This window comes from Pichia membranifaciens, assembly GCF_001661235.1.
Source record: "Pichia membranifaciens NRRL Y-2026 unplaced genomic scaffold PICMEscaffold_2, whole genome shotgun sequence".
NCBI classification, from domain to species: domain Eukaryota; kingdom Fungi; phylum Ascomycota; class Pichiomycetes; order Pichiales; family Pichiaceae; genus Pichia; species Pichia membranifaciens.
The window spans coordinates 757,483-775,487 of record NW_017566983.1 but is presented as its reverse complement, the minus strand read 5'-3'; the positions used below and the strand labels follow the sequence as shown (position 1 = coordinate 775,487).

At 47.7% G+C, this 18,005-nt stretch overlaps 9 protein-coding genes across 9 annotated transcripts; 2 read left to right on the top strand and 7 right to left on the bottom strand.

Annotated features, from left to right (window-relative positions):
- Positions 1–18: 18 nt before the first annotated feature.
- On the bottom strand, positions 19–591 carry PICMEDRAFT_71451 (hypothetical protein; the record flags this gene model as incomplete). Its single annotated transcript, XM_019163927.1, has 1 exon — positions 19–591. One exon carries the CDS (start codon positions 589–591, stop codon positions 19–21), a length of 573 nt encoding a protein of 190 aa, XP_019018488.1.
- Positions 592–971: 380 nt separating this feature from the next.
- On the top strand, positions 972–3,053 carry PICMEDRAFT_30690 (hypothetical protein; the record flags this gene model as incomplete). The annotated part of the gene is made up of 2 exons (XM_019162649.1): positions 972–2,412; positions 2,617–3,053. 2 exons carry the CDS (start codon positions 972–974, stop codon positions 3,051–3,053), a joined length of 1,878 nt encoding a protein of 625 aa, XP_019018487.1.
- A 108-nt stretch (positions 3,054–3,161) lies between these two features.
- Positions 3,162–4,418, bottom strand: PICMEDRAFT_71449 (hypothetical protein; the record flags this gene model as incomplete). Its single annotated transcript, XM_019163926.1, has 1 exon — positions 3,162–4,418. The coding sequence occupies one exon, from the start codon at positions 4,416–4,418 to the stop codon at positions 3,162–3,164; it is 1,257 nt and encodes a 418-aa protein (XP_019018486.1).
- A 193-nt stretch (positions 4,419–4,611) lies between these two features.
- On the top strand, positions 4,612–5,911 carry PICMEDRAFT_15332 (hypothetical protein). The gene has a single exon (XM_019160775.1). It carries the CDS (start codon positions 4,729–4,731, stop codon positions 5,842–5,844), a length of 1,116 nt encoding a protein of 371 aa, XP_019018485.1. The 5' UTR covers positions 4,612–4,728; the 3' UTR covers positions 5,845–5,911.
- Positions 5,912–7,255: 1,344 nt separating this feature from the next.
- PICMEDRAFT_178225 (hypothetical protein) lies at positions 7,256–8,451 on the bottom strand (the record flags this gene model as incomplete). The annotated part of the gene is made up of 2 exons (XM_019161763.1): positions 7,655–8,451; positions 7,256–7,612 (listed from the first exon to the last, which is right to left on the bottom strand). Exons 1-2 carry the CDS (start codon positions 8,141–8,143, stop codon positions 7,256–7,258), a joined length of 846 nt encoding a protein of 281 aa, XP_019018484.1. The 5' UTR covers positions 8,144–8,451.
- PICMEDRAFT_57853 (hypothetical protein) lies at positions 8,290–12,148 on the bottom strand (the record flags this gene model as incomplete). The annotated part of the gene is made up of 3 exons (XM_019163259.1): positions 8,290–8,298; positions 8,375–8,390; positions 8,538–12,148. The coding sequence occupies 3 exons, from the start codon at positions 12,146–12,148 to the stop codon at positions 8,290–8,292; spliced, it is 3,636 nt and encodes a 1,211-aa protein (XP_019018483.1).
- A 340-nt stretch (positions 12,149–12,488) lies between these two features.
- Positions 12,489–14,951, bottom strand: PICMEDRAFT_15331 (hypothetical protein). The gene is made up of 2 exons (XM_019160774.1): positions 12,925–14,951; positions 12,489–12,747 (listed from the first exon to the last, which is right to left on the bottom strand). Exons 1-2 carry the CDS (start codon positions 14,904–14,906, stop codon positions 12,570–12,572), a joined length of 2,160 nt encoding a protein of 719 aa, XP_019018482.1. The 5' UTR covers positions 14,907–14,951; the 3' UTR covers positions 12,489–12,569.
- A 310-nt stretch (positions 14,952–15,261) lies between these two features.
- Positions 15,262–15,813, bottom strand: PICMEDRAFT_71445 (hypothetical protein; the record flags this gene model as incomplete). The annotated part of the gene is made up of 1 exon (XM_019163925.1): positions 15,262–15,813. The coding sequence occupies one exon, from the start codon at positions 15,811–15,813 to the stop codon at positions 15,262–15,264; it is 552 nt and encodes a 183-aa protein (XP_019018481.1).
- A 311-nt stretch (positions 15,814–16,124) lies between these two features.
- PICMEDRAFT_15329 (hypothetical protein) lies at positions 16,125–17,671 on the bottom strand. Its single transcript, XM_019160772.1, has one exon. It carries the CDS (start codon positions 17,584–17,586, stop codon positions 16,243–16,245), a length of 1,344 nt encoding a protein of 447 aa, XP_019018480.1. The 5' UTR covers positions 17,587–17,671; the 3' UTR covers positions 16,125–16,242.
- Positions 17,672–18,005: the final 334 nt, after the last annotated feature.

Here is an 18,005-nt window from a genome sequence, read left to right as displayed (position 1 = left end):
GTCTCAATTTAGTGTGGGTCATTTGAAAGTGGAGTACCACCACCTTTCAATTTTACAAATTGGACTATTTGATTGCACAACTCCAACATTAACCCAAACTCCTTTTGCTCCCATGATGTTAGCCATGATCATATCTGTGAATAGTCTATCTCCAACCACCGCAACTTCCGACGGGTGTTGACAGACACCTTGCTGTTTAAAAAACTGCATTATTTCCTCGTGACATCCAGGCTTTTTCGTAGTGTGTCTTAAAACTCGTACACCTGTCTTCTCTTCAAGTATTCCGGCCTGGAGATATTCTTTGTCGTCGTTAGTGCCCGCTGAGTTGCTCACTATGAGCATACTTGCACCAGGGTACTCCTTCTTCAACATGTCTAACTTTTCAGTATATTCTGGCCACACTTTATCATCGTGAGCTTTGGCAAAACAGTTGTCTTTATCAAGTACAACTGCTTTGATTTTTGAGTCAGTACTGGGAATTGGAACTGGTATACCATTGAACGTCGGCACCACCAGATGTGGCATGCAAAGTTGTGGATTGAATGCCAATCGCACTATATTTAACGTTGCGCTCAAATTAAAACCCGACATTTTGATTATTTCTCTACCTTAATGTTGCTTAAATAGTTCAAATAGGGATTTGAAGAACTTATTTTTACATCACAAAGATTAGAAAATGATTTTTCGTTCCATAACAGTAGATAGCTTCCAAAGCCATTAACCTGGTTCACCTGTCAAATGTGGAAAACCATGGGGAACAGAAAATCGTCGACGCGTCGATGATTTTTCATCGAAGTGCCAAACTTTGACTGATTTTGCAGATTATTATTCGTTCTGAATCCAATTGCAAAAGCAGAAAGAACAAAGAAGAGGGTAGCCGTCGCTTCAGTACTTGGGCTGTTAACTTACAAAACCTTAACGATATAACCTTTTTGCCAATATTTTGACTCAACTCTTGAAACTTAATTTCAATGGCATCCGAAAACGTGAGTGTTACATCACAGAAAAGCAAATCGAGAAAAAAGAAGAACGATACGGTTTTGCAGCCCAGAAGTGGAAGCAATAGTGACTCTTCATCAGCAAATGTCAACTTGCAAGATAGTTTTGGCGAAGTGAAGAATGTTAATCAAGATTTGAGCAAAAGTGAGGACGAAACATGCCTGATCTGTGCAGAAAATATTAAAGTTGCTTCTTTATCTCCATGTAATCATAGGGTTTGTCAAATGTGTTCATTTCGAAATGTAGCACTATACAAGAAAGATCAATGTTTGGTATGCCGAACAGAAGTACCACATTTCATTTACACTGAAAATCTGAAATATGATAAATTTGATGAGATAAGTAAATCAGATTTTATACCGGCTTTCAAGGGTGATCATGGTGTAAGGTTTACAAGCGAGTACGCAAAGGATGAAACTCTAAGATTATTAGAGTATAAATGTCCGATTAAGTCGTGTAACTTTCATGAGAGAAAACTTAACAATTTCAAAGAGTTGAATAATCATGTTAAGGAAGCTCATGATAAATATTATTGTGAGTTGTGTGCCAAGTTTAAAAAGGCCTTTATATCGGAGTTGAAGCTCTATAACAGAAAGCAATTGCACCAGCATCAAACCAAAGGGGACAGTATTGGATTCAACGGGCATCCGGAGTGCAAGTTTTGTACGAACAAACGGTTTTACTCCGACGACGAGCTTTATGTGCATATGAGGGATCACCATGAAAGGTGCCACATATGTCAACAAATAGACCCAAATAACCCTCAATACTTTAGAAATTATGAACATCTAGCACAGCATTTTAGGTCTGCCCACTATGTATGTACAGTTCAATCTTGCTTAGATCAAAAATTTGTCGTTTTCAGAGATGAGTTTGATCTACAAACACATATGGCTAAAGAGCATGCTGGGTTGATGGGTAACAACATTTTATTTTCAACCAACACATTCAACAATCAATTATACACCGTGCCTAACAACAAGAAGAAGGGTAAAGCTGCAGCAAGCAAAGATAGCTCAGATAATGACAACTACACACTAAAGAAGAAGAGATTGGAAGAAAGGGCCAAACATTATTTGAATTACTCTAAACCCAATATTGACAGATTTTTAGTGGCCAACGAGGAATACCGCAATGGATCACTTTCTGCACAAGACATTGTTGAAAAGTATCATGATATATTTAAAGATAGCAAAGATGTTGATTATGACTTACTCATTTATGAATTATCAGGTTTGTTTCCTTCAAAATCTGATTTGCGAAAAAATTTAGAGGCTATCAATAGACCGCAGTTAGAAGTCAGAGAGTTGAAAGAAAGATTTCCCGCTTTGCCTGGAACTGGGAACTCGTTACAACAGTCTTTTTGGGGTGGAGGCAATACGTCCAGATCCAGTTCGAAGCTGAAACTTTCAGGTTCAGGTTCAACTTCTTTGGGATCTTCAAATATGCCGATGCTTCCAGTTGATGACACTCCATTGTTTCCTGAGTTGCCTAGAGCAAGTTCTTGGGCAAACACCAGGTCTGCTAGTCAAGGTTCATCTACTAGTTCAACTGGAAGAGTGCAGACTAGAGGTATATCATCCAACTCGACACCTATCAATGGATACAGTATTCCAGGGTATAACCCACTTCCTCCTAAAAATGGTAAATCCAAAGCCAAAAATCCGTGGAGTTCCACCCAGAGAGTTTCAACTATCAATCCAAGTGCATCTACTTCTTATCCTTCTCTTCCGACGACTTCTGCGGCCAAGCCAGCTACGGCGTCATCATCCTTTTCACCTTCTCTTTCACCGTCCTACACTACGTCTAGATCAACAACGCCAAGTAGGCCAGTCGATGAAACCCTTTTTCCAAGCCTACCCAAGGAACAGCCAAAGAAAGTTATTCCCAGGGTTAAGCCTGCTGTTTCTACCCCTGGTGCTTGGGGTGCTGGCACCGTCGATAGTAGAGATTCGTCGCCCTCTGATGGGTTCGATCTGGACATTATTGGGACGAGTGTAAAGAATGTAAAAGGGAAAAAGGGTAAGAAAGTTGTTTACCGTATTGGACTTTGAATAGACCTTGTAGCATACATGAACCCATACATGAACATATATATCAAGTTACAGATATTACTGCGGGTATAAAAAATTAAAAAAGTTTAAAAAGCATTAGAAGTTGTTTCAATTATGCTGGAAACCTCTTGTCCAGGCATAGCTGCCGTCAATCAATAGTATAAAAATGAAGCAAGGAGTAAACGTAGCCCAGAAATAAATATGCTGAAGTTTAGGATGATTTAAATTGTATAATTCGTTGACAAATGAAGACATTGTAGTCAATGCTCCGCAAAACCCTAATGAGAATCCCTTCAAGATAAACCTGTGGACTTTATTGGAAATTAAAAGGCTATCTGTAGTTGAGCTCTTGTAACCAGTGACGAGAAGATTTATAACCGCAATCAACAGACAGCCAATCAAGTTCGCCATCAAGGTACCAGTGGGAAACCATGGTGCAAAGAACCTACCATTGAAGGCTGAAAGTTTGAACCTTAATAGAGCTCCAAATGCACCCATTAGTATTGCAAAAGAGTAGGATTCTTTGTACCAATATCCAACAGACAAGGTGCAAGTCAAAACAAGGTTAGCTATGAGAGCTGCAATGCCCACAAAACCGCAAGTGAGCTCAAAAATACGAATGTTCTTGTATGTTATGAATTGTGAGAATCTGGGGACGACGTAAGTGTCGAATGCTAAAGCAAACTGTCTTCCCAGGATGTGACCAAAAAAGGGCAATGAAAATGTGACCAAGGACGAGGCAAAGAACTCCATCACTCTGTATCCATTATTGGGCAACGGGAGTTGCACTATGTCAATTGTCTTGAAGAAGATTTCGATCAATGCGCTAGAGAGAGTGGAGAAGCTACCGCAGAAGCCGCCAGTGAGTCCTGTATGGAGTGCCAATTGTTTCATGCTTGACTTTTCGGTCCCTTCCAAGACGTGCGACCAAAATCCAAGGGAATGATTGCACCATGACATGACAAAGCTTGCGGCGAAGTTAACCCAAACAACAGTTCCACCGCTGTAGTTTATGTATGAGTTTTCGTATTTTGTGAGTCCTTGAAGGGAAATTCTTGCAAGGTTTCCCGGGACAGAAAATGCGAGGACCATGAGTGTCACCAAGTATCTGTTGGAGAAAGGTGTGTCTTCAACAGACATGATGTTCTGGGGTTTCCAGAACTCCAGTTGGAACGGAGTGACCTCGTTCTCCACCAGCTTTTCCTGTTTTGTGTCGGAAGGGTGTATCGTAGACGCTATTTCATCCCTGATTGTCGAAGCCACAGACGCCGCTGAAAGAGTGTGAACCAGAGACGTAGCATTGACGGTTTCAGAGCCATTGTCATTGGTGACAGTATCTCGGCTGGAGGCTTGTCCTTGAGTCATCGACCTCTTTCCTCCGGAATCGAGATACGCTCGGGGAGTCAGGCTCGGACTATCCCTTATGCCACTGCTGGGCATTTCACTGCTTGTGTTTAATGCTCCTGCTGTTGCTACTGCTGCTCTTCTACCGTGTTCAAAGGTTTGGGTGTGTCTGAAGCTGAACAGGATGTCTATCTTGCTCCTTCACTAACGTATGCAGCCTGCAAAAAAATGCGGAAATGCGAAAATGCGGGAGTGAAAAAGAGCGAGGGCCCGACATGAATGCAACGGGTACATACAAACGTTACGAGCCTGGTGACCGTTCGGTCTTCCCATGTCCGACACGGACAGGCCCCAAGGACACACGAAGCACGACACAACACGACACCGGAAAGAGCAGAGAATGAGTCCATTGTGGTACACACGGCTGCTTCCCTTTGCGACGGCGCCGACGATCGTGCGGGCGAACCAGAAGGACGAACACCTGGTGGCCGACTTGGAGAAGAAGCTCAGCGAGCTGGTGAAGCAGATCAAGGGGACCCGGTTTGCCCACGGCCATGGGGCCGCCATCGGGCTGGCGGCAAAGCTCGTGTACTTTTTGGCGACGACAGCGGTCGGCGCCCGGACGCTTGGCGAGGAGTACGTCGACCTCAGCTACGTCGACCGGACAGGCCGCCGCCGCGTGGGGGTGTTCAGGCGCACGCTCTTTGTGCTGGCGTACGTGCTGCTGCCGTACCTCCTGAGCCGGGTGCTGAAGCTCGCGGCGTCCGTCTCCGCCGTTTCGACGGGCCACCCCCGCCTCAGGCGTCTGCTCGAGCGGGTGTCGTTTCTGAGCCTTGTTGACGCCACGAACCTCCACCTGGCGCTCTTCTACTTCACGGGGAAGTACTACCAGCTCGCCAAACGGGTCTTTGGCCTGCGCTACGTGCTCAACTACACGCCGGACGCTCGCTCCAGACAGGCGGGCGGGAACGGCAACTACGAGGTGTTGGGCGGCCTCATGGTCGTGCAGCTCGTGCTCAAGTACGGCGCCGTGCTGCGCAAGGCGCTGGCTGGCGCCCGCGGCGACGGCACTTCGGGCGACGCAGCGTCTACAGCTGTCCAGATACGCAGGGATGCCGGACAAGGTGTGTTTCGAGGCACCGGAAAGGGCTCCAGCTCCAGCTCCGATTACGGTTCGAACTCCGACGCAAAGCCGTCCTCCGCCACCGCCACCGCCACCGCCACAATCGACCTCGCCGACCCGGCGCAGCTTCCATACGTGGCGCAGCACAGCCGCCAGTGTCTCCTGTGTCTTTCGCCGATGCAGGACCCGGCGGCGGCCGGTTGTGGCCACGTCTTCTGCTGGAGCTGTGTGCTTGAGTGGGGCCGGGCGTCGGCGGCGGCGGCAGCGGAGTGCCCGCTCTGCCGGGCGCCGCTGCGGGCGTGCGAGCTGCTCCCTCTCCGCTAAAACCGCCGACGCGTCGGCGCATCGACGCGTCGGCGCGGTCCGCACAGGGCGTGCCAGCGGGGCCTGGCTGCAGCACGGGCTATCGCCAGGTCCAGCCAGGCGAAAAGGGCGCAGAGAGACGTTCCGGCGAAAAGCACGCAAGGCGTATATAAGACGGGTGTCCAATCCCCTAACAGTCGGAGGTGTGACGGGGTGGAAGGCGTAACTCGTGTGTAAGATCGTGTGTAACACTCTTTGCTCATCAAAACCAGAACCAATCAATCGATTAGCCATCCACTAAACCAACCAAGAATGTCTTGCTGCGATACGAAAACCAAAGATTCGTGCTGCGACAGCAGCGTCAAATGTTCGTGCCCAAAGAAGTGCCAATGTGCTGGCGCTTGCAACTGCGGCCAGTGTGCTGAAGACAAGAGCAAGTGCGTGTGTGCCACGGCAGAGTGTGCGTGCGAGGGCGGGTGCTCGTGCGAGCACTGCAAGAAGACTGCACTCTGCTCTTGTCCAAAGAAGTGCCAGTGTGCCGGCGCATGCAAGTGCGGCCAGTGTGCCGACGACAAGACCAAGTGTGTCTGCGCCACGGCAGTGTGCGACTGCAAGGGCGACTGCTCGTGCACGCACTGCCAAAAGACGGCCTGCGGCTGCGCCGCCGCTGCCAGCAAGTGCACATGTCCAAAGAAGTGCCAGTGTGCCGGCGAGTGCAAGTGCGGTTCCTGTGCGGACGACAAGACCAAGTGCGTGTGTCCAACCTCCACGTGCTCGTGCAAAGGCGACTGCTCCTGTGCACACTGCAAGAAGTCCGCTTGCGACTGCAGCTCTGCCGACGGATGCAAGTGTTGAGCCGCCTGATGTTTGCCGGGCCAGCTAGGTGAGGGGACGGATGCCCAGCCCTAGGCAAAACAGCTGTTTGTTCCTTTTTTTCTCTGTATGGGGCGTTGTATAGTCAATGCATGTTTTTTTTCGGTTTTGTATTTGCCTGGGATCTGTCGTCTTGGATCTCTGGGCTTTGTTCTCGGGCTTTGCCAATCTATAACCCCTGTGTAGACGACGAATAGTTCACACGCCAACAAACAGCACCGGCAGGCAGCATACCTGCCATGAACGAGCCCTCAGAGCCCTGTGGGCCTTTCATCTGGGGCGCCAACCCCGTCCTTTATATACTCTGCGTGCTCCGAAGTGTGGCGCACCGTGCTGGTTAGCGAAACTCTTCTCCGAATCCGAGCCCAATGTGGCTGGCACGCCGCACTGGGGGCATCTCCCTATCAAAAGGCTGCAGTGTTAGAGCTTATACAACAGATACATAGACAGGCCTGGCGTAACCGTGGACGGTGCCGGCAAACGTGTGGGGACGGAAAAAGAAAGAGGCAGAGATAAAAAAGGCTGAGGAAGGGGTAGCAGCGGCAGACTGGATCCAGACTTACTTCTTCTCCTCCAGTGGGGCAAACGAAGCGGCAGCAGCACTCGAGGAATCCGGGGTGATCGTGTTGATGGCTGGGAAGACAGTCGTAGGAGCACCGGTCTTTGGTGCTCCGCTGCTTGCAGCACCAGCGTCGGCGTCGGTACCGGCCCCGGCATCAGCACCCTCGTGCTGCTTCTTCTTGAGCTCGGCAAGCCTCAACGCCTCGTCATTCACCGACTTGACGTCCTTGGCAGCATTCGTGTAAAAGTCGTGCACCTGGCTGCCGTACTTGTCCTTCTTGAACCGGTCCAAGTACGAGTTCAATGTGCGCACGCCCTGGTTCCAGTGGCTCTCAAGCCCCCATTGGGTGTTGGCCTGATCGTACGCCTGGCCCAGCGACGAGTTGGCCTGGTTCACAATCTGCTGGTTTTTCTCCTGGAGGTGGTACTTCTGGTCCAAACCCGAGATGAAGTCACGGAACCGATCGGTGATCCCGTGCTGCTGGTCAAAGTCAACCGCCTTCTCCACTAGCGACGACTGTAAAACGTATCCGTTTGCAAGTAGCTCGGCAATTATCGTGCTCTTTGGCTTGGACTCCTGGTCAATGTCACTGTCGCCTTTGCCGCTCTCGCCAGCAACATCCTTCTCGCCAGCACTGGCGCCAGCTGCTGCACCACTTGAGGAATCCTCCTTCACCTCAATTTGACTGCCCTCAAACTCAGCGCCATTCAAAAGCAATGCTGTTGACACTGCAGATGCCTTCTCAAACTCAACACGGATCGTCTTGGTCTTCTCCGTCTTGTCAAGAACCTCAATGTCCTTAATCTTGCCGCAAAAGGAAAAGAACTCCTTAATCTTGTTCTCCGGAACACTAACAGGGATTTGTGATGCTGTAATGGTGGCCATGGTTGTTTTCGTTATTTGTAGTAGTTTGGTTTGCTCTTCTTGTATCGATAGCCAATGGGAGATAAAACTCCAGAAAGAAGCAATATCTTTATTTCCTCCCTCCTCATAATTCTTCTATATTTATTTGCCTACCGAGGCGGACTAAGTCATCCGGGCTTGAGCCCCCGCCAGCCCCACGGGCATGAAAAGAAGCCTCGCTGCACGTCCCGCGTGCACGTAGAGACGGCATACACTTTCATTTTTTGCACTCCCTTCTAAAAGAGGTAGTTTAGAATAATAATAAATAAATGGAAAGATGAATAGATAGGTAGACAGATAGATAAATAGAAGGGAAGGAAGAGAAGAAGTACTTTGCAGCTATGCTTCTTGCTTGACCTTTACCATTTGCTCGTACTTGGTGAGCTCTTTCCGGACCGCCAAGACACTATCCACAATGACAGCATCCACACCTGCAGCAAGCTCCAATTTGGCGTTTTCAGGGTCGTTGTTTGCCGTACCATACGTAAAGCAGGCCAGCCCACTGGCCTTCACAACTCCCGCCAATCGTGGACAGTAAACAAGAGGTAAAGCGTCACTCACAATACCAAAGAGGTTCCAGTTTTTAGCAAAACGGATTGCACACTGTAAGGAACTGGCACGAACATCCGCCATAGGGCTGACACCGGCCTCCGTTAGGAATAGAACAGGGAATGATGGTTGCTTCATAGTCATGATCATGCATACATCTGGATGGAAAGAAGAGAAGATAACGTTTCTGCCATCATATTTGTCGTAAACCATGGAAAGAATTGTATCGAGGAAATGGTTAATTTCAGGAGCCACTTGTCCGATATCGTCACTTTGAGACTCATCCAACATTGGGTATTTCAACTCAATATTGAAGCCCGCAGTCTTTGGAATCTTCCTAAACAATTCCTCCAATGTAGTAAAAGAGGAGGCGATTGTTGCACCTCTGGTGTTTGCCTTGAATTCTTTCTGCTTCCAGGTTTTAGTGAATTTCATCCTCCCTTGGTTGAAATCTTCTTCGTCAAACTCTTCATATGACTCAACTGGTAAAGTTTCAAGATCCCCGACTTTTTTAGCGTTAGCTCCGCTAGTAACAGACTTGGACCTAGACCTTTTGGCAATGAAAGAGTCGTCTTTGACAAACTTGTTTTTATCCGCCTTGGCATTCTTATGATCCAAATTCAAATGCATGAACTGTTCTAGTGTTAAAGAATGCATAGGAATATCAAAACCAGATTCAGCAACAATGAAATCGTGATAAATAACTGGTATATCATCCTTGGTCAATTGAACATCAAACTCGACATATTGTGCGCCTAACGAGGCGGCCGCAATAAACGATTCAACAGTATTTTCACCCAATTGTAACGATTTCTTGTTACGACTGTTCATGCCATTACCTCTATGACCAATAAGTTTAGGGTGAACCAACGATTTCCAATATCTGTCCGCATTCTCTGGAATCTTACCTACTTCTTCAAACGATTTCGCAAACAAAAACTCAAACTTGATGCTACCTAGAACTTCCATCGTACCCATTTCTAAAATTGGAACTTTGACGCAATTGAAGAGTGAACGCTTGTTTGGACCAACTGGTGTATAAAGGTCTTTCAAAATAGCAACACCACGACCTAGAATTTTTTTGTTCTTCTCTCCATCGTTGACATCGACTTCAAATGTTGGAATAATATCAAAGTATAGCACTGTATCTAGCGGGTTTCTATTGTTGCATTTGAAAGTAATTGGATCTGTCGCACTTCCATGATTATCATCAAGCGGCAAGGCAAGAGGATACTCCGGTTGATCTGGAACATTTGGAGATCTAATTACAATCGACAATGCAGAATCGAGTTCTGTGGAGTGAATTTTGGATAATGGAATTTTGTTCAATTCCAGAGCTGGTGTGGTATCACGCAAATCTGTTGTTCCAATAGTAACCAAGACAAGAGATTCGCCTTTTTTAAGGTATCTATTGCCAACAATGGTGTTGTTGTTAACAGGAAGATGTGTAAAAGAAGAGTTGGAGTTTTGGAGCTGCTTCAAATCAATCTTATCTGACTGCGGTTCAGGAGTTTTGGATCTATGTTCTGCAATTTTAAGAATACTTGATGATGCAGAGGAGTTCCTTGCAAGGATCTTAGGAGATAATTTTGGAGACATAGTCACCATGTTCAATGAATCGTAAGGATTGAAGTCTGGTGGTGTCAACTTAGGAATAATATCGATATGGCCACGCAAGGCCGCATGTTCACGGGGAGTCCATCCACTCTCATCTTGGATGAAATATTTGGCTCCATAGTTGATCAACAACTCGATGATATCGTTGTATCCATTTGCAGATGCAACAAAGATTGGAGTCCATCCAAAAGAAGATTCCCCAATTTCAGAATCTGCGCCGTTTTCAAGTAGAGTCTCAACGCTATCTTTCAAGTCGTATTTGGCAGCGACGTAAAGAGCAGTTTCTTTGCTCTGTTCTGTCTCATATGCATTGATGTCAATTCCTCTACACTTCAACAAGCAACTGAGCAAGTCGGGAGTATTCATTCTGGTAGCCACGTGCAATAAATATGGGCATGTCAAGCTGATGTTTTTCGCAATAGCATCAACAAGGACTTCTGTGGTCTTTGGATGTTTGCCTAAAACAGCCAAATGTAAAGGAGTGAGGTTTTCAGAATCTCCCCAGTGAGAGATATCATCGAGAGAAACATTTTCATTAAACATCCCCCACTCTTTCAAGAACTGTAAAACAATAAAGGTTACCTCTTTCAAGCCGTATTGGGACGCGTAGTGTAGGGGTGTTCTTTTGTAGTTATCCTTTTGGAGAATGGCAAACTTCAAATGATCTGGCAAATTCTGGAAAATGTACCACAACCCTTTGGAGGAATCATTAGAGTTGATACCATCCGGCCCGTAAGTGCTGAACAAGGAGGCATTGTAATCGGTTTTGCTCAATTGGCCAATGTTGTAATTGTTTGCAGTTCGGTTGTAGTTCTTCTTACCCAAGGCAATCACATGATGGTGAATGAAATTTCTTCCAGACACATCACTGGAATCAGAAAGCACAGGGATGATCTTCAACAACTGGTCGATACATTTATAGGACAATTCCAAAGTGGATTTGTTCAACAAGGACAGCAAGAGTTTCAAAGGCGCCAACACGGGAGACATGTACTCCTTTGTGAGAAGAGACTCTAGTTTTTCGACATCGTCCTCTTTGATGGCGTGAAGAAACGGGTCTGCAGCAGAGCTCTTAAGCATGTTGTTGATTGTCGGAACGGCAACCGTTGATGGTGGCGGCAGGCGGCTCTGCTCCGAAATCGTTCCAAAGTTGTAGTTCCCACCCAAGTTGTGGACCGGGTTGATGTCGAGAGTGGAGATCGATGACGACGCAGATCCATCGGATACCTTGGACGTTGCAGAGAATTCGTTTTCGTCCTTGATGTTGGACAGCTTGTTCAAATAGTCGTTGATAGTGGACAAGATGCGGACGGTGTCTGCATCGTTGCAGAACGATAACGGGTAGATCTTCGAACGTAGGTACGACTCCTGTTTTTTGGTCCCGGTCTTTTTGTCCAATTTCTTGAGAATTTTCACAAAGCCTCTTCTGTTGAGCTCGGCATACCACTTCAAGTTTCTGAAGCAGTTACGCAACTCCAGCAAGATGTCCACTAAGTCATCATACTCCTCCATGTCGTTGATGTCGCTGGACGTCTTTGGAAACACCGCGATGAGCTTCTTCAACCGCCGCTCATAGTCCAAGTACTTCTTCGTGTAGAACTCGTCCACCTTTTCAACGTTGCTGTCGATGTGGAAGAAGAACCTCGCCAGATCAGCTTTGATCTGTGAGTCTGCAAAAACGTCTGCATCCCTGTCCTCGAGCCGGATCTCAGCCTCCCGGTTATGTATCGACTTCACGATCTTCTTGAGCAGTTTGTAGTCTATATAGTGCTGCTGCCATTCCGGCACCTGGTGAGATAACAGTGTGTGTCCGAACTTCATGTCTATGGTATCCTGTTCTGCGGCTTTCCCGGTGCTCTTTGCTGCTCCGCACGGTTAAAGCAATCGATAAAACCGTGTCAAGCGGTATGTTTTCCTCCTGTCGCCTCCTGCAGCTCCACCCTGTACCCGTGTTTCTGAATCTGCCCCCAGCAGGCAAACTTGCTCTCTTTCTCTCCCCTCCCCTCTCCCCGTGTCAAATATAAGAGGTAACGGCTGCAATTGACAGGTCCGGGAACGTGCACGTTTCCGCGCATGAATTCCCGTCGGGCATTCCCCTTTCCGGGGCGGCCTGCGACGGCCGTGCATGGTCGGCCAGGAATATTGCGGATGTCGTTATCGTTCGTATATTGTTCTTTTAGGGTAAACAAAAGAAAAACATGTATCGGCTACAGGGAGAGTTTCGGAGGCTAGTAGTTAGCCATTAGTAGTTCGGCGCAAGGCCGTCAGACTTGACGAGCTTGTGAACGTCGTGTACAGAGGCGTTGACAAACTGGCGGACCTCCAACGTCAACCACACCTTGAGCATCGACAGCTTGTTGGTGTTCTGGAATATCAGCTTTCCCTCCTGGAAACTGATCTGGCGGAGAATCGGAATCGATCTGTAGAAGCAGAGGTGCCGCAGTAAAACGGGAGCATGATGTTAGTAGACGTCCTTGGGAAAAAGAAAGAGAAAGAAGAAAAGGAGGAATTCGATAAGCACAGCCGGAGCGGTAGAGCGGTGCTCTAGAGTTCAGAACTGCATTGTCGGGAATCCAACTGTCCATGCAAATACCCACCTTGCAAATAGGTCTATCTCGGGGTCGAGCTGTCTACAGATGCCCTCGAGAATAAGGATGGCAACGACAATGCTGACAAAGTCACCCTCCATCCTGACATGGTGCGACCGCACCATCCCCAACATGTTATCAAGCAAGTCTCCAATGGAGACAGAGCCAAGCGTGAATGTGCGCTCTTTGACCTTGTTGACCAACCGCTCGACCTTGAGTTTGAACAGCTCTTTGTTGACTGCGGTCTCCGGCGTCTTGGATCTCTCGATCATCAACTCTCCCGCCTTATACCCGTCAAACTGCGCCAAAGCGTTGAACAACGAGATAAAGTTGAACCGGTTCTGGTCGTTGAGCTCGGTGACAAGACCGGCATCGATGAAACAAAGCTGTGGGACGTATTTCTCTGTCACCATGTTATTCAATTCCTGGTTGAGTTCGTCTACGCTCAAGCCGTTCAACTTGGTTGTGAGCTTGTCTATCTCAAACTTGCTACTCTCGCTGGAGCTGTTTTGATAACCTTTGGATTTAACAAACCTGACAAAAATGTTCCCCGGATGTAAATCTGCATGTGTGAAGTTGTCTAGAATCATCATCTTCAAAAATGAGTCAATTAATCTGTCGCTTATAAACTTCAACATTTTGTCATTCTTGGCATGTTTGAGCTCCAAAATCTTGTTCATGCTGATACCATAGACCTGGTCTTCGATTAGAACTTTCCTGGAACTGTATCTCGGTTTCGGGAAAAAAACATCATTTGCCTTGGCAAACTTTTCTCTAAATTTATTAAGGTTGTAACTTTCTATTCGTAAATCCAATTGGAGGTTCATTAAAATTGAAAATTGTTCAACTTCATCTGGTAAGCTTAACCACTCCATAGTTGGTATCACATCGATCAAGTTGGCGAAAAAAGACATGATCTTCAAATCTCGGTAAATGTTCTTCGTGACTCTAGGATGAACAACCTTCACCGCTACAAGTGTATCGTGTTTGTCACCAGAACCAACAAACTGCTGGTTCAATTTGGCCAAATACACTTGAGCAATTGCACCGCATCCAACAGGCTTCTCCGGGAATTCATCGAAAATTTCCTCCAGCTCTTTCCCGTTAAAGGTTTCACGCAATATCCTCCGTGTTGCTCTGAAACTGTGTTCTTTGGCATTGCTGTGCAGATTGCTCATCTCCGTACACAATCCTTTGGTAAATATATCAGTACGTGACGCAGCCCATTGTCCGAGCTTAATGAAAGATGCACCACCCATCTCAGCAGCATTTCTTAATAACCAATACCATAACCTTGCACCAGATCTTTCACCAGACTTATCCGTTTTGCCAAAAAATGTGATGGGGTATAATGCAAAAACAGGCACAAATATGACAGACAATTCAAGAAAACGCCCGAAAGTAACGATGGGTTCGTAAACATAATCCTGAAAGAAAAAACCTACATGAAATAACCATCCGGTAAACTTCCTGTCGGTACGCTCTTTCCGATATTGATATTCAAGTTCCTCTTGTTCAGCCCTGGAGGCTGCATACAACCCCATCTCGAATGTATCTTGCGATGGGTCCGGCTTCAAGCTGTTGTGGGGCTGGGAATCTGGGCTATCTTGCCAATTGTTTTCAACAAAAGGCTGTGCTCCTTCTACTTGCTGTGCTTTCGAAACCTTGCTCTTTTTTTTTTGTTCATCATTGTGAACTATGTCAATTAGTGAATAATGTGAGGAAGAGAGATAGAGTCCACAACCAGCCAAGCATACTGATCCAATCAAGATTCCGCTAAAAGAAGATCTGCTTTTATGCGATCCGTGTTTATAACTGTTGGTTGAGTATGTCGACCGCAAAGTATAACTTGGGACTGTGGCTTTCGATAATGGCCTCGGAAGGACAGGTCTTATGCTCGAGGAGTTTTGCAAGCATAAGAAATTCTCCCGTCCCCTCAACCCACAAGGTCGGAATGAGCGGGACAACAGCCTGAGATTCGAGTATGCCATTGTCAAGGTATACCTATTAAGTAGATGGAGGAGGAATAAGTAAATAGTACGACAACGGTTGACGTTCAACCAGTCCAAAAAGTAGAGAAGACTGATAGGCGTGAAAGTTTCCTTTTACTCAATTTACACAACCTGGCGAGGAAACTGCTCATAGTGAGGAAGAAACGAGAAGGTTTAATTGTACAATGAGTATTTCATTTGTCTCCAATCTATACAAAATTCAGTAATGTTGGCAGATGGAAGGGGTAATGGGAGTGGAAGTCGTATGGTGCTCTTGGCTTCACTGTGCAGAATCTAATTATATTTTTTTTCAGGAGCAGTGGGTTAGATGTCAAGGTGATACTGCAGAAGACCGCTACATTTGCTCCTCCTTGATGACGTCGATCAACCAATCCAAGCCCTCAGTCAACCCTTCTCCCTTGATGGCGCTACTGGCGACAATACTCCAGCTTCTGTCTTTCAACTCGACGAGTCCGAGTGCCTTGGAGACTTCGGCGGCAGTCAGTGCACCGGGCTGGTCCTGCTTGTTGGCAAACACAAGTAGCGCACTGTCGACAAGCTCGTCCTCCTTGAGCATCATGTGTAGTTCCTTTCTGGCCGTCTCTAAACGATCTCTGTCCGTCGAATCGACGACGAATATGACTGCGGCGGTGTTGGCGTAGTAGCATCTCCAGTAAGGACGGATCGAGGTCTGTCCGCCAAGATCCCACATGTTGATCGAGATATTTTTGTACTGCAACGTTTCCACGTTGAACCCTATCGTAGGCTTGGTTTTGATCACCTCTCCCAGCTGGAGCTTGTATAGGATTGTCGTCTTACCAGCACCATCTAACCCCAATATGAGGATTCTGATCTCTTTGTTCACGCCCCAGAGCTTGCCAAACATCGAACTGAATATGTTACCCATTGTGTGTCTGTGTGTCTGTATCTGTGTGTATGCGTGTATGTGGCGATACGTTGGTGTCTCTACCTTGTCTTGTAGGGCAAGTGGTTCCTACTGCACGGGTATGCCCTATGTTCGTTGATCTGTCTGTGCCCCCCATCCGCTGAAGAAGCCTCCAGCAATACGTGTACATCTGTCGCACCCGCTAAAAATCGCTAAAAATGGCTTCTTTGTTCACTTTACGTTCTCCTTTCTTGGGGGATGAGAAATAGCCAAGCAGTACTTTGCGGAAAGCTTTCCAAGTCTTCGCAAAGCACCCCCGAAATGACATCTCCGGCTAATTCTAAAAATTTGGTTATTCCAGTGATTGTAATTTACATAGACATTTACGTAGTGGTTGTAATTTACATAGACATTTACGTAGTGTATTTAAGTACGAGGAAAAGGAAAGTTCTAATTCTGGGCGGCTTCTCTGTCCTTCACACGCTGCAAGATTGTCTTGATCATCTCGTTGCCCATCTTGGTGGCTTCAGGGAACATGTGCTGGAAGAACACCTGTGTGTTCTCGAACTTCTTGCGGTACAGGTTGAAGTCGCCGTAGCTGACGACGTTAGCCCACTCCCTTGAGGCCATTGTGAACTGTAAGTCGTCCTGGCGAAACGTGATATCTTCGATGGCGACGTTGATGCACTCCTCCAGGAGGCCTGGCGTACAGAAGAGGTACTCGGAGACACCGAGGAAAATTCTGAAGAGGGGCGTCGAGCAGATGATGTGGTCGTAGGGGACGATGCCTAGCTGGGACCAACTGTCGACAATTGATAGCAGGGACAAGTGTGAGTTTCGCTGGTGGCCGCCAGGTGGGTTCTTCGCTAGGGAGTACTGCTGAAGCAAGTCATCGTCGAGCAACAGCTGGTGGTCCTTTCCCAAGTGGCCAAACACCTTCTGCTTGGCGTCGAGAATTCTCTCCCGGAGCTCATCCCGTCTCCCCTGTATCATCATGGTGAAGATCTCCTCGCAGGAGATTGCATACTGGGAGATCTGCTTGTGTGCAGACGGGTTTGTGATGGCCAGGCCCGCGTAGACGTGCCACTTGTTGGAGAAGATCCGCATCGAGATGTTGATCTTGGCGTTCTCAATCCCTCCGGTCCACTTGGGTGTCTCCCACGGATACTGGTGGCTGTTGTGCCACGCCACACCCATGCTCAAGAATGCAGCATGCGTCACGGCCTGAGTGTCAGCGGTGATCTTGTCGTGCTCCTCGTACGTCAAGTAGACGTGCTTCGAGCGGAGACACGACATCACGGACTCCACAAAATCGAAGCTCTCCTGCGTCGCACGATGCTGGATCAGCACCAACGGCTGGCCCGTCGTGTCCACCCGGGGCCCGTGCAGGGAGTGCACCGACACGATCTCGACGTCTGCCGGCAGGTGTTTCTCGAACGAACTGATCTCTGGACTCTTGCACGACGTCTGCCCGCCGACAATCGCGTTCACCTTCGTCGCTGGGCCGTACAGCGCCACGATCTTCTCGATGTTCTCCGCTTCCACCGAGTAGATGATGTAGTCCGCAGTTCTCGACACGTAGAACCCGTTCCGGTAGATCTCCACCTCGGGCAACAGCGATGCCATGCTCTCCTTCAATTCCTGATAGCGCTCCTCCCGGTCGCATCCACACACGCTCCACCCGGCTTCTGAAAATCGCCGGGCATAGAGAAGGCCCATGTCCCCAAGCCCGATGATCCCAATCTTCTTCGTCTGCTTCAGCTTCTCAATATCTACCTTCGACAGTACGGTCATTTCAGTATCGCTGGCTCCTTTCTTCTTCGTTCCTTTCTTGCAGCAACGCGGCTCTTGTGTCTTCTGCTACCTCACCACTCTTTATCTCTACTCTATCTGCTAGCACGGCTCCAACACCACACTCTTCCCTTCTGACTCCGTCTGTTTCCCTGTTCGACGGGCCTCACCGTCTCGAGCGGAGGGTGGGTGTTGCAACACACCCGTCGCGGCATGACAAACTGTGCAGTCGCGTCTGCGGAGCGCTTCTAGCGCAGTTCTGATTTTTTCGCTGTTGTTGACAATTCGTGTGTCGCAGAATGGTGTTTTGGCGTAGCCATACGGGGCCTGATCTGATCAGACATGAGCATGCTCAGCGGAGATGTGTTTTTTGTGAATTCCGGAGGGGCTTGTAGGCAAAGCTCTGCAGGGTGTGTCATTCG